The 25,203-nt window shown below is 43.1% G+C and overlaps 1 protein-coding gene and 3 non-coding genes across 4 annotated transcripts; 2 read left to right on the top strand and 2 right to left on the bottom strand.

Annotated features, from left to right (window-relative positions):
• The first annotated feature begins 364 nt into the window (after nt 1–364).
• Nucleotides 365–1,672, top strand: LOC119957675 (probable G-protein coupled receptor 139). Its single transcript, XM_038785751.1, has 2 exons — nt 365–476; nt 774–1,672. Exons 1-2 carry the CDS (start codon nt 365–367, stop codon nt 1,670–1,672), a joined length of 1,011 nt encoding a protein of 336 aa, XP_038641679.1.
• Nucleotides 1,673–12,035: 10,363 nt separating this feature from the next.
• Nucleotides 12,036–12,117, top strand: trnas-uga. Its single transcript has one exon. It is a non-coding gene; the product is annotated as a tRNA-Ser (tRNA).
• Nucleotides 12,118–22,327: 10,210 nt separating this feature from the next.
• trnas-gcu lies at nt 22,328–22,409 on the bottom strand. Its single transcript has one exon. It is a non-coding gene; the product is annotated as a tRNA-Ser (tRNA).
• A 2,179-nt stretch (nt 22,410–24,588) lies between these two features.
• trnan-guu lies at nt 24,589–24,670 on the bottom strand. Its single transcript has one exon. It is a non-coding gene; the product is annotated as a tRNA-Asn (tRNA).
• Nucleotides 24,671–25,203: the final 533 nt, after the last annotated feature.

Raw genomic sequence — 25,203 nt, 5'->3', positions numbered from 1 at the left:
AGTCGTTATATTTCAGAGAGCCGGTCCACTATATTGACATGACTGAAGGACATTTCCAGTGATATTTTAAGGTGAACATACTTAAAATCGATGGTCAGTGATAAATTGGTTCTTTTTGAGTTGTTTTAAATGTTTCGTGACTGGATATTTAAGGAAATACTAGTTGCTGGAAATCCATATGTGGACAAATATGTGCTGTGGTACTGAAAGTTTATGATTGAAGATTTAATTGAACCTGTTTGTTCTGTGACTGTAATTAATTTTAATCTCCAGGGACCCTAATGATGTGACTAGAGGATGATCCTCCCCTATTATTAAGCAACTTCTGTCACTGTGTAAGCATAGATTGTCAACAGCATTAACAATGGTCAGCAGCTCGAGACGGTGGGATCCAGCGACCGAGTGGCGGATACATAATTTGCTTCAGGATGGAGAAAAGATTTTCTATCCTCTCCTTGCAGTTGTTGCTGTTCCAGGTAAGTCTTTTATATTAACAAGCTATTAATTCTGAAAATTCTACTTCAATGGATTATTCTTCGCATCATGTTGAATAAGTTTTTCCGACTATTGATTTTATGATTGTACTTATTTCCCTCTGGGTGTGAACTTATTTGATTAATTTTAATGTAATGAATGCAGAGTGACCAAATGAGGACTTAGAATTTGACATATTCTCAGGCTACATTTCCAAAGTGCAATTACAGTTCAATTAATCCTGTAATTTTACGCACGGTCTGATCTATTATCTTCTTATTTATGTCCACTCATTGCAGTTAATGTATTGACGATTGTCATCCTTAATCGTGGAAAGTGCGGTCTTTCTAAATGTGTCACACGTTACCTGGTGGCAATGGCAGCGGCTGATCTACTGGTAATTGTCTTTGACCTGATATTCCGTCAGATTCCAGTTGTCTATCGCATACATTTTCGTTTCTTGCTACACCTTCCAATCTGTAATATCCATGCTGTCCTGCTTTATGCCGCCACTGACTGTTCTGTCTGGTTTACCGTCACTTTCACGTTCGATCGATTTGTGGCCATTTCTTGCCAGAAGGTGAAATCTAAGTATTGCACCGAGAAAATGTCTGTTCTGGTTCTAGCAACAGTGATTGGTCTGAGCTGTTTGAAGAACGTCTTCTGGTATTTCATGTTCACGTCAAAGTATTGGCTCGTAAACGACCCCTGGTTTTGTAAAGTGACAATGGACGTTATGACTTCCCGGGTCTGGGTAACAATCGAGTTCTTTCATTACATCCTAACGCCAGGCGTCCCATTCATCCTGATTCTGTTGCTCAATATTTTTACCATCAGAAATATTTTAGTGAGCAGCAGAGCCCGCCAGAGACTCCGGGCTAAGAGCAGTCGGGAGATTCCAAGAGATTCCGAAATGGCAAGTCGAAAGAAATCCATTATTTTATTGTTTCTTATCTCTGGAAATTTCATACTCTTATGGACAGTGATTATGGTATACATTGTATGGTTACGAATGTACTGGTTTGGCTATAGGTCCATATATATCCCGGTTTTCATGGTGGAATTGGGATTCATGCTGCAGCTTCTTAGTTGTTGTACAAACACTGGCATTTATGCCGTTACCCAGGCTAGATTCAGAGTCCAGTTCAAAAATGTGTTGACATATCCCTTTGCTGCACTTACTGATTTAATCAAATAAAACGAGGGTACATTGGAAAGGTTATGTACAGGAAGAGTCTTTGAGCCTTTTATGTTTGTGGCGCCAGAAAAATAAATGAATAAACTGATGCACATTTTATTCCCATCACCCTGAAACACAAATTTTAGCAGGTCACAAAAAACAAAGAATGAAGAGCAAAGAAACGTACAGCACACGAAGAGGCCCTTCAGCCCTCCAAGCCTTCTCTGACCATGCTGTCCGTCTAAATTAAAATCGTCTTCACTTCCGGGGTCCGTTTCCCTCTATTCCCATCCTATTCATATATTTGTCCTGTATCAAGTGCTGACCCAGGTCATTTGTACTGAGTTCATGGTTTTTGACTCCACCACTAAGACAGGCAGCGTATTCTGGAACACCACCATCCTCTGCGTGGTGTATATCTTCCTCATTTCTCCACTAATCCTTTTACCAACCATCATAATATTGACTTTCGACTCCAGTAAGGAAAATTTGCATATTCTGTTTTAACCACCATACCTCTTCCTGCCACCTGTGACTTGTGTCATGCCACCATGACTTGTGGACATGTCAGTCAAAATCACTCACTTCCACCCACTCTAGTGGGCAGGATGTAGTTCCTATTATGGGCCAGGGTTTAAAACCTCCAAAGTATATTATGGAGCCCACCTGACCTACAATCTATCTGTTGAATTTTGCTTGGATGAGCTTTCCTATCAGATGTGATTCATCAGTCTTCCGAGACACCTTAATGAAAACAAGCTTTGTTCTAAGAACTTAGTTAACACACACACATATATATATATATATATGCATAAACACAGCATGAATTTGTATCAATTACCAACATAAAGACACCACGCAGCTACATTAATCTATGTACAACCCTTAATGAATTTCTCCTCAGCTGTTCGAATTCAAAAATAAAATCCAAGTAACCGGAAAATCCGATTCACACTGTATTCTCACTTGAATGGGGAGCACGGTAGCACAGTAGTTAGCACAGTTGCTTCTGTGCTCCAGGGTTCCAAGTTCGATTCCCAGCTATCTGTGCATTGTCTGTGCGGAGTCTGCACGTTCTACCTTTGCCTGCGTGGGGTTCCTCCGGGTGTCCTGCTTTCCTCCCATAGTCCAAAGATGTGCAGGTTAGGTGGATTGGCCATGATAATTGTCTTTACTGTCCAAAAAGGTTCAGCATGGTTACTGGGTTATTGGGTGGAGGGCCATAGGAAGACAAAAAAAACACTTTCTTCGCCCTTTGAGTCCACAACAGTCAAACTGAAAATGAAACTGAAAAAATATCCCACACTCGCAGCTCAGCTCCACCCACAAAACGACTTAAAGTGACGATCCCAAGACACTATACAGTATATATCGGACTCTGTGGCAATTGCGCTTCTATTCTTTATGTGACTAACCTAACGTGGAGGGCTCTGTTTGAAAAATTCTTACATAACATGTTACGCCTCTGCTTATATGGATTGGTATTTTTGACAAGTATCCATGTATAACGAGTGTGTGAGTTTTCCCATGTGAATAAAGACTCATTAATCACGAACATACTTGGCATGTGTTCCCACATCACTCACTCTTGCACCCACAAATCTGTCCGCATACACGTGTAAACTTTTAATAATAATACTATTTTGTACGGTATCACATATGTTAGATATAATGTCTTAGGTTTCTACCGTGGCTCTGTCTATAAATAGTGCATTTTTGATGTCTGCTGTTGAGACACTAAACAGTTCAACGAGAGCGAGCTGTTCTTTTTGGAATTATTCATTTCAGAGGTGGTCTGCTTTGAAACATTAGCTTTGATTTAGCACACTATGTACAATTTGACACCTCATAATTAACTTCACAGAACTGTTTGAAATCAGCACTATGGATTCAGTAATAACATGTATGTGAATGTGTTTGAATGAGATACGGGTTGCTAATAGCTTGATCTATGATACATACATGCAGAAATAACACCAAAATCAAAAGCAAATTCTGGGGCAGCACAGTGGTGCAGAGGTGCTAAATCATTGTGTTGAGACCCGGGATTGGTCCCAGCGCCCGTTGATTGTCTGTGGTTGCACATTGTCTGCGTGGATCACACTCTCATAATCCAAAGATGTGCCGGGTGAATTGGCCTTGATACATTACCCCTCAATTAGGAAATTCGGAAAAGAAAATCTGACGTTGTATGAGGAAATTTAGCTAACAGTTGCTCTAAATGTTTGCGGTTTACAGGACAACAGGTTAACCTGTTCTATTTTTCAAATATTTTTTTTGACAAGAGGATGTGACATTGATTCTACAATTCTATATCTATAAGTATGTGCCAAGACCTAACAAATAGGAAATGGACATTTATACTCAGTCCACATGATTCTAGTTACAGGGCCGGGTTTATTCCGGAGTATTCCTTAATTCGAAGCAAAGTAAAAAAGTATATTTTGGATTAATTTAATGAGGTAAAAATTAGTTGCAAATCGTAAAGAAAATTGTGAATGTAAGGATGTCTTCATCACAGTTTATAATTGCTTCTTTTTAAAAATAAAGTTAGAATACCCAATTCCAATTAAGGGGCAATTCAGTGTGGACAATTCACCTACCCTGCACATCTTTGGGTTGTGGGAATGAGACCCACGCAGACATGGGGAGATTGTGCAAAACCCACACAGACAGTGACCCAGGGCCAGGATCGAACTCGGGTCCTCGGCGCCTTGGTGAAGGAATGCGAACGACTGCTCCACCGGACTTCCTGATTTGTAATTTCTTCTGTGGTACAATTCTTCTGTGACACAGTTCGGAACACCTGCAAGAAACGAAGGCTGCCCGTTACTTGCTTCAGCGTGTGGCAACTCGACCAATCAGAACAAACAAATACAGTGCTGAATTATAGAATCATTAAATATGCGGAATAGTAGATGTAATTTTGTTTTTGAATTGGAACAGTAAAGGGGAAATTATTGAGTATTATACGTAGATTACTGCAGCTATTGCGTGTCTATATGTTTGTAATTGATTTTTAAAAAATTGCTGTGTGTTTATCTATATATGCTAACTAAGTTCTTAGAATAAAAATTATTTTGATTAAAGTGTCTAGGACTCTTGAATCACATTTTTGAAGGGGAGGCTCTTTTGTGCATCTTAGCCAAATTCAACATAAGGTTGTAGGTCAGGTGAACTTCATTATATACTTTGTATTTCTAATCCCTGGCCCATAACAAACTTGTCAAATTGAATGCAGATTTTGCTTGTTAAAGAAAGCAAATGGTGATGGTGGAGGGCTGATTTTGTTGTTCTAATCCTGTGACCAGCGGTCCATCACAGGTATCGTTGCTGTGAGTCTACATATTATAGACTTGGATGTGAATGTAGAAAGTATCATACCAGGAGAGCCGGAGACACAGAACCGGCGTTGTTGTTGAGGTGTATAGTATAGACTGATATTTATCAGCTGGTATATTCGATGGAGCAATGGCTGATGAAATGTAATCTTGATAGTAGTTGACGTGATACATTTTGGGAGGTCAATTAAGCGAAATATAAACACAATACGCAGTAGATCCCCAGGTACTATTAAGGAAGAAAGTGGTCTATAATAATAATCTTTGTGCCACAGGTTGGCTGACATTAACACTGCAATGAAGTAACAGTGAAAAGCCCCTCGTCGCCTGTTTGGGAACACAGAGGGAGAATTCAACCACTCCATATAGATAGGGGGTGAAGAAGGCACAACGGAATGACTGCCGTCATCAGACGCAGTGTAAAATAAAAGAGCAGGGAGGCCTTGCTACAACTTTATTGAACATTGCTTAGGCCACAGATACAATATTGTGTGCAGTTGTGATCGCCATTGCACTGGAGAGGGTGCAGCATGATTGACCAGCAGTTGAGTTTGAGAGGTTGAGTTTGTTTTCTCGGAAGCACTGGAGGCTGAAGTGGGAGGTAATATTCCAAAAAACTGGTGAATAGCTAATGTGGTACCGCTGCTTAAGAAAGGTAGCAGGGGGAATCCTGGAAAGTATAGGTCGGTGAGCCTCATGGTGGTCGTAGGTAAATTATTGGAGATAATTCTCTGGGACAGAACTTATACCCATTTGGAAACAAATGAGCTCAATAGCGATGGACAACATGGTGTTGTGTAGTGGAGGTCGTGCCACACTAACTTGATCGAGTTTTTTGAGGAGATGACAAAGATGATTGATGAGGGGAGGGCATTGGATATTGTTTAATGGAACAATGAAATGTTTCAGATTCCCCCATATGTGAACATCCCGTACATTTACTAATTCCCCTCTCTGTGAACAACCCATATCCTGACTAATACACCTCCCTGTGAACAATCCCACCTGACTCATACCCCTCTCTCTGAACAGTCCCCACCGTGTCTAGAATTGTGAATATCCCAGACCCTGAATAATTCCAATTCCCAGTAAAATATCAATGTAAGGCTCACTACCCCATTCTCTGAACAGACTTTTCCATGGTTAATTCCCGTTGGTTAAGCACCCACAGTGACTCACTCCATCTCCTTTTGAACAGACCCTCCATTGGCTAAGCCCTGTGAGCATCCAATATCCTGACTAATTCCTCTCCATGAGAATAGCCCCGAACTTGACTAATTCGCCCCTCCCCAAGGGAACAGTAGCTAACCTGACAAATTCTACGTCCTGGTTTAGACCCGACACTGACTTAATCCCCCCTCCCTGCGAACAGCCTCGATCGTGACCAATTCCCCCTCCATGTGAATAGCCCACACTGACTAATTCCCCAGCCCAATGAATATCCCATAAACGGACTCATTCCGTCTCACATTTTGCAGTCACAACTTAATCCCCCGTTCCTGTAAACAGACCCTGACCTGAGTGAGCCACTATCCCTGTAAACAGACTCTACTCGAACTAATGCGGCTCTCTCCGCAAAGAGCCGCCACCTTGGCTAATGTACTTAGCACCACAGAACAATTACAGCAGATAAGGAAGTTATTCTTCCTTTCTTGTCCATGCCAGCCAAGGACACTAAGATGTCCATTTATCCCACCTTTTTTCACCCAGTCTGAAACCCTGTAGCTTAAAACACTTAAGGTGCCGACCCTGTTGCATAAGAAAAAAGAGATTATGGTCTCTGCCTCTACAACTAACTCGGTGAGCGAATTCCAGTCTCTGTGTAAAAACGTTCTTTCTCACGTTCCCTCTATTCCATCTGGGAACTATTCTGTATCTGTTTCTCCTGCTTCGAAAATTCTCCACCAAGGGATATAATTTTATTCTGTTCAGCCGATCTTTTCCCCTCATAATGTTGTCCGCCTCAATTCAGTCACTCGTCACCGTTCATTGTTTCAAGGAAAATCATCTCTTCGCATAGCTGTACATTTCCAGCACTGCCAACATTCTAGCAAATGTACTCACTCCAGGGCAATTACGTCCTTGCTGAAATGTTGTGAGCAGCATTGCCCACAATGCTCCAGTTCTGGCCTCAACAGTTTTCTTTATGCAATTCCAACATTATATCCTTACATTGATATTATTTCCCTCTGCCATTGAAGGACATTACCCCATAAGCTTTATGTTCAACTTTGTCTACGTAATCTCCTGATATGAGGGGCCTGTGTACTTGTATGTCAATATGTCACAATTCGTCTCCACTTGTTAAGATGTTGTAATTTAGTACGGACTCCCTACAGCTGTTTAACCTCCACAAATGCATGACAACACGCTTTTCTTTGTTAAATTCCATCTGCCGGTTTATCGCCCTCTATATAATATATGAGATTTTAACTGTCCCCTTCATTGTCCATCACGTGGAGAATCTGCATCATCTGCAAAATTCGATAGGACAAGCATGGAAAATATAATTGTTTATTTGAACAAACAGTCAAAGAAGAAAGAACAATACAGCACAGGAACAGGTCCTTCGGCCCTCCAATCCTGTACTAGCCATTAAGCCAACCTTTGCTAAATCCCTCAGACCGTCCTTGTGCGGTATCACTCGATGCCCATCCTATCTATGTGTTTGTCAAGATGACTCCAGGAACAAACCACTCAAATGCCTCGCACATCTCCTTTAAACTTTGCCCCACGGATCTTAAACCAATGCCCCCTGGTCACTGACCCCTCCACTCTGGGAAAGAATGTCTGCTCATCCATTCTATCCATGACCCTCAAAATCTAGTAGACCTCCATTACCTCACCGCTCAACCTCCGCCCTTCAAAGGAAAACAGTCCGAGTCTATTCAGCCTTGCCAACACCCAACATACAAGGCAATACCCTGGTAAACCTTCTTTGCACCCTCTCACCCACATCATTTTGGTAGTGTGGCGACCAGAATTGTGTGCCTTACCAAGTTCCGTAAGGTAAGTGCGGCCTTACCAATGTTCTTTACAATTCAAATTCACTCCTATTATTGGGATGAACTATGTTAACTGACAAATGATGAATTTTCGACAGAAAATAGTTCAATATTTCAATTATTAAATATCAAAATAGGGAAGAATTTCATTATTTGTCTGACAAAGACTCTTGGTACTCCGGACAAAAACCATCAAAGGAGGAAGTTTCGAATGCACTAAATTGCATTAAGTGAGACAATTCCTCGGGCTGGATGGGATCTATCCCAGATTAGTGCAAGGGACAAGGGGGGAATTATCTCTGGCCTCAGCAGATAGCTTCACATCCTCTTTAACCACAGGTGAGCCTCCATGGGACTGGAGAATATCCAATGTTGTTCCCATTTTAAAGAAAGGAAGCAGGTCAAATCCAGAAAATTATAGACCGGTTCGCTTGACATCAGTGGTCGGGAAGGTATTCGAGCTGATACTGAGAGACACGATATACGGACATTTGGAGGAAAGCCGACCAGTTACTGACCAGCAGAATAACTTTCTGCGGGGATGATCATCCCTCGCTAACTTGACTGAGTTACTTTGAAGAGGTGACAAAGGAAATTGATGAGCGAAGGGCTGTGTATAGATCCCCAAACGGCAGTGGTAAGGTTGCGAATGGCATTAAACAAGAAATTACAGATGCATGTAACAAGGGAATATCGATGATCATGGGTGATTTTAATATTCATATAGATTGGGCAAATCAAATTAACCACAATGCCGGAGAGGAGGAATTCCTGGAGTGTATATGGGATGGTTTTTTTGACCAATATTTGGCGGAACCATCTAGAGAGCAGGCCATCTTCAACTGGGTCATGAGAAGAGAATAATTGTCGATTGGGCTGTACAAGACCCCTTGGGCGATGAGCGACCATAACATGATGGATTTTTTTCATCAAGATGGAGAGTGTTGATTCAGAGACTAGGGCGGTGAATCTTAAAAAAAAAAGAACTATGAGGATATGACACGTTAGTTGGCCTTGATAGATTGGGGACAGTTACGTAAAGGGATGAGAGTGTAAAGACAATGGCAAACATTCAAGGAACGCTTGGAGGAACTACAGTAACTGTTCATTCCTGTCTAGCACAAAGGCAAATGGGGTAAGTGGGCCAATCCATAGCTTAAAAAGGGGAGTTAGAAATAGTATCCTATTCAAGGAAGAAGGATACAGATTGGCCAAGAAAAATAACAGGTCTGAGGATTGGGTGCAGTTTAGAATTCAGCAAAGAAGGACGAAGGGATTGATTGAGGAGGGAAATGTACAGTATGAAAGGAAGCCTGCAGGGAACATAAAGACTGACTCTAAGAGTTTCTATAGATATGTTGAGAGAAAGAGATTGGTAAAGAGAAATGTAGGCCCCCTACACACAGAACAGGGAAATACATAATAAGGGGCAAAGAAATGGCTGCGCAATTGAGTACAGACTTTGGTCTGTCTTCACAAAGGCACAAAGACATCAAGACATAACTTTTACGGTAATAACACTCTGATACACTCCCAGATTCCTCTTCCGGATAGCTTTCTGATACATACTTTTTATTTCAACAGCTTTTTGTTGTAACTCCGCCAATTTTCCTGAACTACAAATATCCGACTCATCTTCCACATGTTCTTTTTATTTTTCAACCATCTGATCAAAATTGTTTCAGATTCAACTCATCTTCACTATTTGATTTCTCCTCTTGTCTTAACCTGTGACTTTGCGACCTTGTTGCTACACAATCCGTAAAAATCCCAGGATATTCGTCCCTCAACACTTCAGTTGTCTGATTTGCCATTGGCGTATCAACCATAGAAGGCACCACTCCCACCTGCGATCTAGCAATATCATTACCCAAGATAAATTGTGTTCCTGGACAAGATAGTTGATCTATTACTCCTACTACCACTTCACCACTCCTCACTGGACTTTCCAACCTTACCATATAAAGTGGAACACTACTCTTCTCACCCTGAATTCCACATATCACCAACTTTTCTGGCAACATTCTTCCCAAACTACATAATTGTTCATCTCCTACCACGAAAGATTGACTAGCCCCTGTCACTCTTAAAATTGTGACGTCTTTACCTGCTCCTCCTGATGCACATGAGCAAATTTTAGCCACAGAAGTAAATTTTTCAAAGAGATCTGGCACCTTCATAATAATTACTTCTTTAACAGGCTGTACAATCGTTTGCACCTCCTTCGCTTCCCTTGGGCTTTCCTTTACCACTCTAACAAATCCCACTGTCTTATCTTGTTTTACCAAATCAGCCTTTCCAGTGCTTTTCTTCAAACACCAACATGTCTTTACATGGCCTAGTTTATTGCATTGAAAACATTTGGAAATTTTCATTTCTTTTCCACTGTCCTGGATTTCTTTTTTAATCTGACGTACACACTCTTTATTTTCTCCCATCAGATCTCCTTTAACTTTACCACTTGAGTATTCTCATGCCCCCAGTTTCTATCCCTCAACGGCTGAAACTGATGTCGGAAACCAAGCTTTGATTTATGAACTAGTTCATAATCATAAGAAAATGGAGACCTGTACATATGCAGGCAGATTCAAGTTAAATTCCAGAAACATTTTTATTGGCCTGGACTACATAAAGATGTAGTTAAATTTTGTCAATCATGTCACACATGTCAAGTGATAGGGAAACCTCAAGCAATGATAATACCAGCGCCCTTAATACCAATTCCAGCATTTGAGGAACCTTTTACAAGGGTTCTAATTGATTGTGCAGGACGGTTTCCTAAAAGAAAAAGTGGGAATCAATATCTTTTGACTATAATGGCTGTGTCTACTATGTTTCCAGAGGCCATTCGAGTATGTAATATTACAGCTAAAAAGATTGTGGAGGAGTTACTTAAATTATTTACTAGATATGGACTACCCACAGAAATAAAATCGGATCAAGGATCAAATTTTACCTCAAAGTTATTCAATTAAGTTATGGATAGCTTAGGAATAAAACAATTTAAATCAACTGCGCACCATCCAGAATCGTAGGGAGCGTTAGAAATGTGGCACCAGACATTACAGACAATGTTGAGGGCTAATTGTCAAGTTTATCCAGAGGATTGGGATAAAGGAATTGCATTCGTACTGTTTGCAATTAGGGATGCACCTAATGCGTTTACCAAATGTAGTCCTTTTGAACAAATATTTCGTCACGAGGTAAGAGGACCACTTAAATTGATCAAAGGAAAATTGTTGGGTGAGAAATCGGAAATTAGCTATTGGATTACGTGCCAAATATTAGGGAACGATCAGATAGAGCAGGTGAATTGGCCAGGCAACATTTTATAGTACACAAAATGTGATGGAGCAGGTAGAGGATGTGCCACATATCCGTGAGCAGCTAAATTTGAGGATGATGCTCCATGAATCTTCACGGCTCTCAACGTGAAGGACCTTTGCGACATCGAAAATGCCATGTCCGGCAGCTGGAGCTGTAGGTGTATTTTCTGGGATCTGGGAAACAGTATATCATCAAAAAACCGAACTGAAATGAATATATTCGCAGTGATTATTGACAGTGTGCAAACATCAGCTTCCTCTTGGCAGCGGATGGAAAGGGCGTCTGACTTCGAGGAGTCCAGGTTCCAGACCTGCCGTGGTCTCTTCACACAGAAATCTGGTGGAAATTGCTGATAACCCAGTCATCACGTGACGATTCGGTTTGCGCAGGTCTCTTTCTTTGTTGTCAGATTCTATGATTCCATTACTTTAATTTCGATCCAGACTCGGAAGTTCTGTACTGGTCCATTCAAAAAACATGAATTTATCGCATATTTCCTTTGCAACTGATATTGTGACACAAAAGTAGAATAGTGCGTTATGGAAGGTGAGGGAGATTGTTGTGCAACTCAAGGCAGTGTCCCAAATCTCATGGTAATTTCCCACCTGAATTCCACCCTTCTCAGATAAAGACTGGGATACCGTTCATCGCATTACTGCAGTACGCAGAGTGTCTGGTTTTACAATGCTTTCTGCAGGTGACATATCAGCTGCGATGGCCGAGTGGTTAAGGCGTTGGACTTGAACTCCAATGGGGTTTCCCCACGTAGGTTCGAACCCTACTCGCAGCGGCTACAATCCGATGTGCATCGATTTGACCATCTTTTTCATTCAATGCATTCGGATTCAATGTCTGTCTGTCATTACAGAATTAGCTTTTCCTAATTCTTCTTTCGCTTTGAGTTTTCTTATTTGTCAGGATAGGTTCACAGCCTCAGTAACGTTCATATTAACTTAATCGGGCACCAGAATTGTGAAAATCGATTATAACAAAGTTTCAAATTTCTTTTTACCTGTCATTTGTTAGATCTTTTTATTCTCTCATTTTGAAACTTACCAGCCCGCATTAAGTTCCAAATAAATCGGCGCAACTATGGCATGTAGTGAAACGCGGATTAACCGCCGGGAACACAGCGGTGCTCTCCACCGGTTCAGGCGATGGACTGGAAATCCATTGGGGTTTCCACGCGCAGATTCCAATCCTGCTGACGACGTGTGTTCTTTTATTCATGCAATTTCCGAAATCTCGCAAGTTTCTTTGTCATAAGTCATGCATAACAGGGAAAGCTGTGAGTTGGTGGAAAACAAAAACAAATATCAAAGGAACTTGCGTCAAAATATGTCGAACGGCAAGGCTTCGCTGTGGTTCCTAGTGGCCTCTGATCTCGCCGACAAATGAGCAAAATGTCTGAATATCACTTTATTGCTCAAATCAGAGGCTAATGGATGAATAGAACGAGGAGCGAGCAGGCAGTGGGGCCTCGGCACTGCACCGGCGGCCTCCCACACTCCAACCATCTGCAGGTTAGTTTGATGGGCCATGTTTACTTGGCCTTTACATTCCAGATATTAGATGGAGTTATGGATAGGGCCGAGGTATGGTGCTCATTCGGAGGGTCGGTGAAGACTTGATGGAGCGAATGGCCCCACTCTGCCCGCTAGGGAATGTATGTTTCCATTAATTGCAGCAACTCATTCGAGAGATTTGCCCAGACAATGAACTCGAGGAATGAATGTCTCCTCTGATATGACAGCCTGGAAGTTGAGAACTAGAAATTAGTTATCGGATATTTATACTGACGGTGAATGACTCCGTACCAAGCGGTTCCAATCGCCTTGCTCCTCCAAGGTCTATCGTTTCTCACCATCTGCAAAATACACCAATTTCCCACTGGTCCTGCAAATTAAGGCTATTGTGTAACACCGCACATCTTTACTGACTGCCTCTGCATCGACTATTCATTGCAGTTCCAGCCTGTATCCCACAGGCACATAACAGTTTATTTCGTTCTAGCCGATGGAATTCACATGTTCCATTTTTATATTTCTGCAAATCGAAATTGCAGAATGGATGTGACAAATGTCAGAAAAATATAAAACCTTCGAGTTCCTCCCGCAGAAAAACGCACTCCGATAGCATCTTCAGCGTTGCTGTTGCAGGTATTGGATTATATCATGCTCTAAATAAAACACTATTCATGATTACTCTTGCGATGTTTTAAATTGCATTTTGTGTGTATCAGCTGGATAGTACTGAATAATTGTGTGTTTATTTCTGTCATCTCTCAATCTGTTTGTGTTGAGCTGCTTTGTGTGTCAATTTATTTTGACGTGATTGAAAACAGAATGAAAGGTGTTGCTTTTTATTTTCCTGTCTTTTTCTATGGTTCTATTCCAATTATAGCAATCAGTGAGTTTGCCCTACTTTCTGTTAGTATCTCTGTTCTAATATTGAGAGTCGCCAGGTATCAAATGATACCACCACAAGGTTCAACCAGCTGTCGATCAAAGAACCAAACACCAGTTAGTTAGTTCAAGGTCAAGCGTGCTTTATTTACACACAATTAGTCATGCAACATAAACACTACTAGTTAACTACACCTACCGACGAAGACAACCTGTACTTAACTTCAGGCACCCGGCTTAGGTAAGAGGAACAGTGGCCGCTGTCCGATTCTGGAGCAATCGAGTCTGGAGAAGTAACTGCTGCTCAGCTAGGCTCACCTGTCTGGTAGGGAGTGTTGAACTTAGAATTGCTTCTGGTGTTGCTGCACTTGGAAATAGACGTGATCGGGGCGCCAGGTGCAAGAGAGGACGAACATATGGCGAACGTTTCTTCCTATACTTGGGAGTTTTCACACTCTTTTCGGTGGGCCTTCAGTTTGCACCCCACTAATTGGGTGATCCCTGTTCACTGTTCGTTCCTCACCAATAAGTGGGCGGGGATCTGGATGGTTGGGCGTGTCCCAAGCGGTCACTGACCCCGTTGTTTACGCTTCCCTTGAACAGACAGTGGCGCCAAAATGTCTGAGCCTTTACCGGTTGCTGGAGTACCAGTCCTTTGTTTTGGTGAAGATGGGCCATCAAATGCTAATCGGCCCCATCAAAATGCTAATTGGAGTTTCGATACAGTCTGGACTTGTTGCTGCAAATACACATCTCAGGCTCTGAGCCTGCCTGAGCCTTGCCTTGTCCGTTTTACCCGCTAGGCTTTGCGAGTTTCTCTGTCCCTCGTTGTAAGTGGCCATCCCAGATGGCTACGCTCCGTCCTCTTGATCCTCAACGCGCACCGTGACGGATCACAACTCTGGATCTTCTCCTGTTGTCTTAAATGCCGGGTACCCTCAATCAAGGACAGGTTCTACCCTACTTTGTGCTAGGGGTCAAATGCATTTACCTAAATTTCACTAATACATCTAAAATTCCGAAGGAGCCATTTAACGTTCAATCCTTTTTTACAATCTCCTTATAAATAATGAAAAGGGGGAACCTCCAACTACACAACACAAATGCTGCTATTTAACAATCAAATAACTAATCCAAAAATTCAATCGCAGCGTCACATTTCTTCTTATTACTAACATTCACATACAGAAAATAAGCTTTATTAACGAAACAACAACCACAGAATTTAATAAAGAAAAAGGTTCAGAAAGAGTGTGGGGTTTGCTGGAGTCGGAGGAAAGGGACTCCAAAGGTGTGTACTGGAGCAGTGTGTACTGCTCTCCTTCTCCATTTCCGCATTCTGATTGTCTGGCTGACACTGCACAATATGGCGATCACTGGTAAAGCTTCTACTGTGTATGACAGGGAGTAACATTTAATGAGATTCTCACACCATGTAGGGGTATCGGTAGCTGGGTCTATGTGTGGTGTAGTGTCCAGACTGGGGTTGTTGTTTTGGTTATTCGTGTTTGGGGCCTGTGTGGTGAGGGAGGTAGAGATAGGTAATATGCACAACTGTACTGTTCCAGCGACGATCATGATGTTGATCATCAGGGTCGTCTTCATCTTGTTGAGGCTTTTCTCCATCTGAAAGTATCTTCGTATCTTCCTCGGGGAGCAAGCATAATATCTGTTATTATCTTGTTTCTTAACATCTCTTTTGTCTCTGTATCTCCTTAACATCAATTTCCCATTAGAATCGTCACCATATGTGCCTCCCTCATGTTTTTTAAACCAACCATTTGCGGAGACAAGACATCTGGAAAATATATTCTGTCACAGTGCGAGCAATCTCGCAGCCTGTGTTTGATGGGCTGAGTGGGTGGACAAATTCTCCGTCCTCTGCAAACTCGTTTTTCCAACCAAGTGATTCGGACATGTAAATAATAGGTGGGGGATAGCACCCGAAGGGGTGGCGGAAAGGTGCAAAGTTGTTGCAAAATGGATTATTTAAACCATAGGAAAGAAAAAGAACAGCAAAAGAGTTTCGAGAACTATTCTCCAAATTGGGTGTGTATGATCCGCGGCAGGGCAAGAATGGGTGTGATCCCCGGGTAGGGCGGTGACCAGTACCGTTGCTCCACTACCCCAGCTTTGCTGACCAAATGTATAGGGGGTCCTCAGGCAGGACGGGGATAAGTGCCGTTACTCCACTGCCTGAGTGACCTTACAAGAGCGGTAAGAATATGGAAATATATGGACCCCAACAAAATTGTTTCCTTAACTGTCATGTGGCGTCAGAAGTTATTACTGCATCAAGAAATTAATCCTGAGACTGACACACAAAATCATACAAGAAAGGACGTACAAAATTTAAAAACAAACTAAAGAAGAAAATCGGACAGGTTCCATCAGAGTATAGGACACCGTAAATCCCAATCGGTTCCTATCTATCATCATCTGGACACCTCAAGATTCCATTCCAAAAGGGTTTGAAAGGGGTTACCATGGTGGGAGTCAGACTCGGAGTCATCGCCACCTCCCGGGTGCCAAACTCGCTTGCAGAGTTTTCGTGCTAATGCCGATGCGGGGTCCATTTCATCATTCCGTGTCGTGGTGCCAGTGTTTCATTTTCCATATGGCGGTCTGGGCAAGGGGGGTTGACGCTATCGTCGGGAGGTGGGTCAGTTTCCGGTGTGTGCAAATAAATGGTCACAAAGAGGCTGAACATATCCTGTCGGTGTCTCTGGGGCTGTAGTTACTGCGGCCTGGTCTGTGTGTCCATTGTTTAGTTTTCCCAGGGGTTTCAGTTGTCCTGTCGCTGTAACTAGCAGCCTAATCAAGCTTCAGGGTGATATTTGATTCTGGGCGCGGGGTCAAGGTTGTGTCTCTGGACGTGTTGCTGCTGCTGGGGGAGTGGGGGAATTGGGTTAGCAGTGGGCGGGTCTTCATTGTGTGCAAACGTGAACGAGCGGTGGTGCGAGTGGCTCCATTGCGTTCCATAAACCTTAAGCTGAATTACATGGAACCATCCTGATTTTCCGTTCGGATACGTGATTTTATAAACTGATTAGCTTACTTTGTCCGAGTTTGAATAGGGTCCTGCAAACTAAGGGGAGAGAAATGAACTGGGGTTGTATAAGGTGACCATTACTTGCTGTCCGACTGTGTACTCTGTCGGGTGTACTGTCTTATCAAAGCAGGCCTGACTCTGCTTTTGTTTAGCGCCTAGTCGAACAGCTGCAGCGAATTGTGCTGCTTTAATATTTCTACCATGTGCTGGACTGCTTTCTCATGGGTCAGGGCGGTGACTGCGGGGCTGGCCAAATCAAGCCCAAATAAATACTCAGTACCCTTCGTGGGTCATCCTGTCATGAGGGTTTGGTGGGTATAGCCCGTTGAACTCGTCCTTCATCCGATGTTATACTCTAGATACATCGATGACATTTTTTTCCTTTGTACCTGCGGCGAAGAATCACTGAAGCAACGACACGATGACAACTATAATTTCCATCCCACCATCAGTCTCACCATGGACAATTCTCCAAAATCAGTTGCATTCATGGACACACTTATCTCCATCAAGGACGGTCACCTCAGCACTTTGTTTTACCGTAAGCCCACGGATAACCTCACGATGCTCCAATTCACCACCCTAAACACATTAAAGAAGCCATCCCCTAAGATGAACATCTTGCCAAGGTCATCCCCACACCCCCACTACTTGCCTTCAAACAACCGCGCAACCTATAACAAACCATTGTTTGCAGCAAACTACCCAGCCTTCAGAACAGCGAACACGACACCACACAACCCTCCCAGGGCAATCTCTGCAAGATATGCCAGATCATCGACATGGATACCACCATTACACGTGGGAACACCACCCACCAGGTACATACTCGTGCGACTCGGCCAACGTTGTCTACCTCATACGCTGCAGGATAGAATGTCCTGAAGCATAGCACATTGGCGTAACCATGCAGACGCTGCAACAATGAATGAACGGACATCGCACGACAATCACCAGGCAGGAATGTTCCATTCCAGTCGGGGAACACTTCAGCAGTCAAGGGCATTCAGCCTCTGATCTCCGGGTGAGCGTTCTTGAAGGCAGCCTTCAGGATGTGCGACAATGCAGAATCGCTGAGCAGAAACTTATGGTCAAGATCCTCACACATGAGTCTGGCCTCAACCGGGACCTGGGATTCATGTTGCATTACATTCATCCCCCACCATCTTGCCTTTGCTTGCGAAATCCTACCAACTGTCCTGGCTTGAGACAATTCACACCTCTTCAAAATGGGTTTACCCCTATCTCTGGATCTGTAAAGACTGATTTACCTGCAAACGCTTGCCTTCTAAGCATTGTCTGGCATCTTTGAACTTGTCTATATGTATGTTTCCGGAACACACCTCTTCATTCACCTGAGGAAGAAACAGTGCTCCTAACGCTAGTGTTTGAAACAAAGATGTTGGACTTTAACCTGGTGTTGTAAGACTTCTTACTGTGCTCACCCCAGTCCAAAGCAGGCATCTCCACATCTTTCTGCTCAACCTGGTGTTAAGATGCGAAATGCAGCGATGGTGGTATAGTGGTGAGCATAGTTGCCTTCCAAGCAGTTGACCCGGGTTCTATTCCCAGCCGGCGCAGGAAAAGTTGTATTGGATGTTTTTGCACGACATCGTGAGGTTCAAACTGAGGAAGATTCACCAGCAGTTTTTCACTCCGAATTTATGCGCAATTATCTAATTGAGATGTATAAGATGTCAAAGGTATGCAGAAAGTAGACGTGGCGTTGATGCTTCCACTTCTCGGGCATTCTGAAACCTGAGGTCATCATCTTTGAATAAAAGATTGCACATTTAAAAAAGATTTGAGGAAAAACAACTTCTCCCAAAGGGTTGTGATTCTGCGGAATTCCCTACGCCAGGCAGTGTTGGATGCAGGTAGAGGAAGTGAATTTAAGGAGAAGTTAGAGAGATTTTTATTGGTAAGGAGTTGAAGGGTTATGGAAAACATTCAGGACGGTGTAGTTGAGGCCAGGATGAGATCAGCCAAGATCACATGGATTGTGTGAGCCTCAGGATTACCTACTCCCGTTCCGAGGTCATGTGTTCTCGTGAGAAGATGTTCTGGCTGATATCACAATCGATCTTTTGGTCTGTAAGATTCTAGGTAGCAGATGAGGAACATATCAGTCATGATAGAATGGTGCGCAGATTCGATACATCTAATGGCTTAATATCTGACTAATTTCTCTTTTGCGCGACTTCATAACTTTTAAACTGAGGGAAATGAGTGCTATTAGGGCGGGGAGTGAATTAAGCAATTTTCTCACCTTTTTATAATGTGGTTTCAACATGGACAGTGTTCGACTATTCACCACCCGCCAAGCCCTTAAACAAAAACTAAAAATCACAGCATTTTTACTTCTCCTTCATGAAGTGAACTAAACAGGTACGCAACAGATACATTAGGGGCAGCAGGGTAGCATGGTGGTTAGCATAAATGCTTCACAGCTCCAGGGTCCCAGGTTCGATTCCCGGCTGGGTCACTGTCTGTGTGGAGTCTACACGTCCTCCCCCTGTGTGCGTGGGTTTCCTCCGGGTGCTCCGGTTTCCTCCCACAGTCCAAAGATGTGCGGGTTAGGTGGATTGGCCATGCTAAATTGCCCGTAGTGTCCTAATAAAAGTAAGGTTAAGGGGGGGGTTGGGTTACGGGTATAGGGTGGATACGTGGGTTTGAGTAGGGTGATCATGGCTCGGCACAACATTGAGGGCCGAAGGGCCTGTTCTGTGCTGTACTGTTCTATTCCAGACGAGAATTGGGTACGAACCCACGAGCGGAGAGCACAAAGGGTTACTGTACATCCCCTTAACCACGTGGTACAACTCCTTTATATCATAAGAACTTGAATATACGACCTTCTCACGGACAATTAGCCGAAGAACCCTTCCAGTGTACAAACAGGAGGAGTTTCATCCAGGAAAGGTGGCTGAAGAGAATTATGGGAGAAGCGAGCCCGGTAACCTGGACTGTCCTGTGGGTAGCTGAAGTAGAACTCAGGAGGCTAAATTGCCTAGTCCCGCTCCTGCGCCATGTCTTATGGGGATTAGGTGCTTTGGCTGATATCACAATCGACGTCTTCATCTGTAAGTCATCCGTAAGTTGTAGGTCGCAGATGGTGAGCATATCAGCCACTATAGAATGGCGGAGCAGACTCGATCTATCTAATGGCTTAATTCTGCTTCTATATTTTCTGAACTTACCTTTTCCACGACATCGTGAGTTTCAATCTGAGGGAAAGAAACGTTTTCCCACTCAGAATTTATGCGCGATTAGGGCAGGGAGTGAAATAAGTAACTTTCTCAGCATTTGATCGTGTGGTTTCGAAATGGACAGTGTTCGACTATTCCCCTCCCGCCAAGATATTAAATAAAAGCTAAAAATCGCAGCATGTTTATTGATCCTAATGGAGTGGAACAAACAGACAAACAGACACGTTTTTGACGAGGAAGGGGTTGAATTCCACGTGCGCAGAGCACAATGGAGTATTGTGCATCTCCTGAAGCAAATGGTACACCTCCTTTACTTTAATAGAAGTTTAATATACGATCTTCTCACAGACAATGAGCCGAAAAACACCTCCAGTGTACAAACAGGAGGAGGTTCATTCAAGAGAGGTGCCTGAAGAGAATGATGGGAGAAGAGAAACCGGTAACATGGACTGTGCTGTGGGTGGCTGAAGAAGAATTGGCGGCAATGAGCGGTTCGGCCCCAAACAAAGGGTCTTCCTCCGTTCGTCCCTCCTGGAACCCAATTCATTGCAATCTGTCCTGACAATTTGGAATAGATTGTCACATAAATTATTGCAGATCCATCTTGGAAAAATGATAAACACTACCGAGAACCATTTGATGAAAAATCGACAGGGATGGATTCGAACCCACGCGTGCAGAGCACAATGGATTAGCAGTGCATCGACTTAACCACTCGGCCACCTCGTCCCACGTGCTTATGTGTCAATACGTGTAATTCCTGTTAGCATCCATGAACTAATGGGAACTATCTGCCCCTTTCTATTCACCATGGTGCCAGAGACTAGGAATGCAGCGATGGTGGTATAGTGGTGAGCAGAGCTGCCTTCCAAGCAGTTGACCCGCGTTTGATTCCCGGCCATCGCAGTAACAGTTGCATTTGATGTTTTTGCGCGACATGGTGAGTTTCAAACTGAGGAAAGCTGACCAACAGTTTTTTTACCACAGAATGTAGGCGCAATTATCTAATTGAGATGTATTAGATGTCAAAAGGTATGGAGAAAATAGAACTGGAGTTGATGCTTCCTCTTGTTGGGCATTCTGAAGCCAGAGGTCATGATCTTCGAAGAAGAGATTGCGTATTTTAAAAAAAATTCAGGGAAAACTACTTCTTCCAAACGGTTGTGGATCTGTGGAATTCGCTACCCCACCGTACGCTGAATGCAGGAATGGCTCAGTGAATTTAAGGAGGAGTGAGAGAATTTTTCTTGGCAAGGAGTTGAAGGGTTAAGGAGAACGGGCAGGCCGGTGGAGTTGAGGCCGGGATGGGATCAGCATGGAAGGTGCGCAGAGCAAATGGATTATTATGCAACACCTGAACCAAATGGAACAACTCCTTTACTTTAATATACGATCTTCTCAGACAAGTTGCCGAAGAACAACTCCAGTGTACAAACAGGAGGAGGTTCATTCAAGAGAGGTGGCTGAAGAGAATTATCGGAGAAGTGAAACCGGTAACCTGGACTGTCCTGTGGGTAGCTGAAGAAGAACGCAGGAGGCTAAATTGCCTACTCCCGCTCCTGCGCCATGTCTTATGGGGATTAGGTGCTCTGGCTGATATCGCAATCAACCTCTTCATCTGCAACATTGTAGGTAGCAGATGATGAGCATATCAGCCATGATAGAATGGCGGAGCAGACTCGATCTGTCTAATGGCTTAATTCTGCTCCGATATTTTCTGAACTTATCTTTTCCACGACATCGTGAGTTTCAATCTGAGGGAAAGAAACGTTTTCCAACTCAGAATGTATGCTCGATTAGGACAGTAAGTGAAAGTAACGTTCTCAGCGTTTTATACTATATGGTTTCGACATGGACAGTGTTGGACTATTCACCTTAAATGAAAGCTTAGAATCGCAGCATTTTTACTTGATCGTCATGAATTGGAACAAACAAACAACAGATTTGAGGAGGATGGGATTGGATTCCACGAGCGCAGAGCACAATGTATTATTGTGTATCTCCTGAAACACATGGTACACCTCCTTTACTTTAATATAACTTTAATATACGATATTCTCACAGACAAGTAGCCGAAGAACACCTCCAGTGTACAAACAGGAGGAGGTTCATTCAAGAGAGGTGGCTGAAGAGAATGATGGGAGAAGTGAAACCGGCAACCTGGATCGTCCTGTGGGTAGCTGAAGAAGAACTGGTGGCAATGAGCGGTTCGTCCCTCCTGGAACCCAACTCGATGCAATCTGTCCTGACAACTTGGAATAGAATGTCACATAAATTATTGCAGATCCATTTGTAAAAATGATAAACACTACCGACAACCACTGGATGAAAAATCGACGGGAAAGGGATTCGAACCCACGCGTGCAGAGGACACTTGATTAGCAGTCCATCGCCTTAACCACTCGGCCACCTCGTTCTGCATCTTTGCTTGCAATTTCGGTTAGCGTCCATGAACTGATTGAATTTATCTGCCTCTTTCGATTCACCATGGTGTCGTAATCAATATTTTTCCCGCTTCGGGACTGTGATATAAAGATTCAACAACGCTCGTTAAGAAAACAAAACAAGGCTTTATTTACGAATTACAATTGCATGCAGAATTGACTGAGACTTGGAGTCGGAGAGCAGTCAAATACAAACTGCTGGGTCCATCCCAAGTCTGCGCTAGAACAGACAAATAGGACGATATTTATACATTATAGAATCAAGATAGCATGAATACAGCTTGGTCAGGAATTTGATCAAAAGTAAAACATAAGTAATAATCATTAAACTGGCGTCACCTTGCTGACCTTTAGATGACTCTGGGTTTCATATCATAATCTTGTGTATTTAGACTGCTCTGGGGAGTGTCGACTGAGTTTTACCCGAGTTAAGATTTAAGCAAGTTTTCGGGTCAAGTTGACCTTGGCTGCTTGTATTTGTGCCTTAGGTTATGCGAAGTCAGTTTAAATTTCATCGTACCAAGGAACATGACTAGTTTTCCCATCATGCCATTATTTGCTTCGCACAATACCACAATGGTGCCAGAGTCGAGAATTGCAGCGATGGTGGTATAGTGGTGTGCATAACTGCCTCCCAAGCAATTGACACGGGTTCGATTCCCGGCCATCACAGTTGCATTGGATGTTTTTGCGCGACATGGTGAGTTTCAAAGTGAGGAAATCTGACCAAAAGTTTTTAACCTCAGAATGTATGCACAATTATCTAATTGAGATGTATTAGATGTCAAAAGGTATGGAGAAAGTAGACCTGGAATTGATGCTTCCTCTTGTAGGGCATTCTGAAACCAGAGGTCATGCTCTTAGAATAAGCGATTGCGTATTTAAAAAAGATTTCAGCAAAATCTATTCCTCCCAAATGGTTGTGACACTGTGGACTTCTCTACCCCAGCGTGGGCTGAATGCAGGAAGAGTCAGTGAATTTAAGGAGGAGTTAGATAATTTTTTTTGGTAAGGAGTTGAAGGGTTATTGGGAACGGGTAGGCCGGTGGAGTTGAGGCCACGATGGGATCAGCATGGAAGGTGCGCAGAGCACAATGGATTATTATGCACCTCCTGAACCAAATGGTACAACCCCTTCACTTCAATAGAACTTTAATATACGAGCTTCTCACAGACAAGTAGCAGAAGAACACCTCCAGCGTACAAACAGGAGGAGGTTCATTCAGTTGAGGTGCCTGAAGTGAATTATGGGAGAAGTGAAACCGGTGACCTGGACTGTCCTGTGGGTAGCTGTAGAAGAACCCAGGAGGCTAAATAGCCAACTCCCGACTCTGCGCCATGTCTTATGGGTTATAAGTGCTCTGGCTGATATCGCAATCGACCTTTTCATCTGTTACATTGTTCGGTAGCAGATGGGGCACGTACCAGCCATGATAGAATGGCGGAGCAGACAAGATGAGTGAAATGGTTTAATTCTGCTCCTGTATTATCTGAACTTATCTTTTCCACGACATCGTGAGTTTCAAACTGAGGGAAAGAAACGGTTTCGAACTCAGAATTTGTGCTCGAGAAGGCAGTGAGTGAAATAAGTAACGTTCTCAGCGTTTTACAATATGGTTTCGACATGGACAGTGTTCGACTATTCACCTCCCGCCAAGCCCTTAGATAAAAGCTAAAAATTGCAGCATTTTTACTTGATCCTCATGAAGTGGAACAAACAAACTTGTCACGTTTTTGACGAGAATGGGGTTGGATTCCACGTGCGCAGAGTGCAATGGATTATTGTGTATCTCCTGAAGCACATGGTTCACCTCCTTTACTTTAATAGAACTTTAATATTCGATATTCTCACAGACAAGTAGCCGAAGAACACCTCCAGTGTACAAACCAGAGGATGTTCATTCAAGAGATGTGCCTGAAGAGAATGATGGGAGAAGTGAAACCGCTAACATGGACTGTCCTGTGGGTAGCTGTCGAAGAACTGGCGGCAATGAGAGGTTCGGCCCCAAACACGTCTGCCTCCGTTCGTCCCTCCTGCAACCCAACTCGATGCAATCTGTCCTGACAATTTGGAATAGATTGTCACATGAATTATTGCAGATCCATCTTTGAAAAATGATAAACACTACCGAGAACCATTGGATGAAAAATCGATGGGGATGCGATTCGAACCCTCGCGTGCAGAGCACAATGGATTAACAGTCCATCGCCTTAACCACTCGGCCACCTCGTCCCACATGCTCATGTGTCAATACGTGTAATTTCGGTTAGCATCCATGAACTGATGGAAATTATCTGCCTCTTTCTATTCACCATGGTGCTGGAAATGCAGCGATGGTGGTATAGTGGTGAGCATAGCTGCCTTCCAAGCAGTTGACCCGGGTTTGATTCCGGCCATCGCAGTAACAGATGCATTGGATGTTTTTGCGCGACATGGTGAGTTTCAAACTGTGGAAGACTGACTAACAGTTTTTAACCTCAGAATTTATGCGCAATTATCTAATTGGGATGTATTAGATGTCAAAAGATATGGAGAAAGTAGACCTGGAGTTGATGCTTCCTCTTGTAGGGCATTCTGAAACCAGAGGTCATGCTCTTAGAATAAGAGATTGCGTATTTAAAAAAGATTTCAGGAAAAACTACTTCATCCAAAGGGTTGGGATTCTGTGGAATTCGCCACCCCAGCGTGCGCTGAATGCAGGAAGAGTGAGTGAATTTAAGGAGGAGTGAGAGAATTTTTTTTTGGTAAGGAGATGAAGGCTTATG

The sequence above is a fragment of the Scyliorhinus canicula genome, chromosome 27, assembly GCF_902713615.1.
Source record: "Scyliorhinus canicula chromosome 27, sScyCan1.1, whole genome shotgun sequence".
In the NCBI taxonomy this organism is placed as follows: domain Eukaryota; kingdom Metazoa; phylum Chordata; class Chondrichthyes; order Carcharhiniformes; family Scyliorhinidae; genus Scyliorhinus; species Scyliorhinus canicula.
The sequence above is the reverse complement of the archived record's forward strand: the minus strand, read 5'-3'. Positions and strand labels throughout refer to the sequence as shown.

What these genes read in the sequence shown, in the direction of transcription:
- LOC119957675 (XM_038785751.1), top strand. Translation starts at nt 365, where the DNA reads ATGGTCAGCAGCTCGAGACGGTGGGATCCAGCGACCGAGTGGCGGATA. An exon ending in TGCAGTTGTTGCTGTTCCAG is followed by an intron (nt 477 to 773) that starts GTAAGTCTTTTA and finishes CACTCATTGCAG; the next exon opens with TTAATGTATTGACGATTGTC.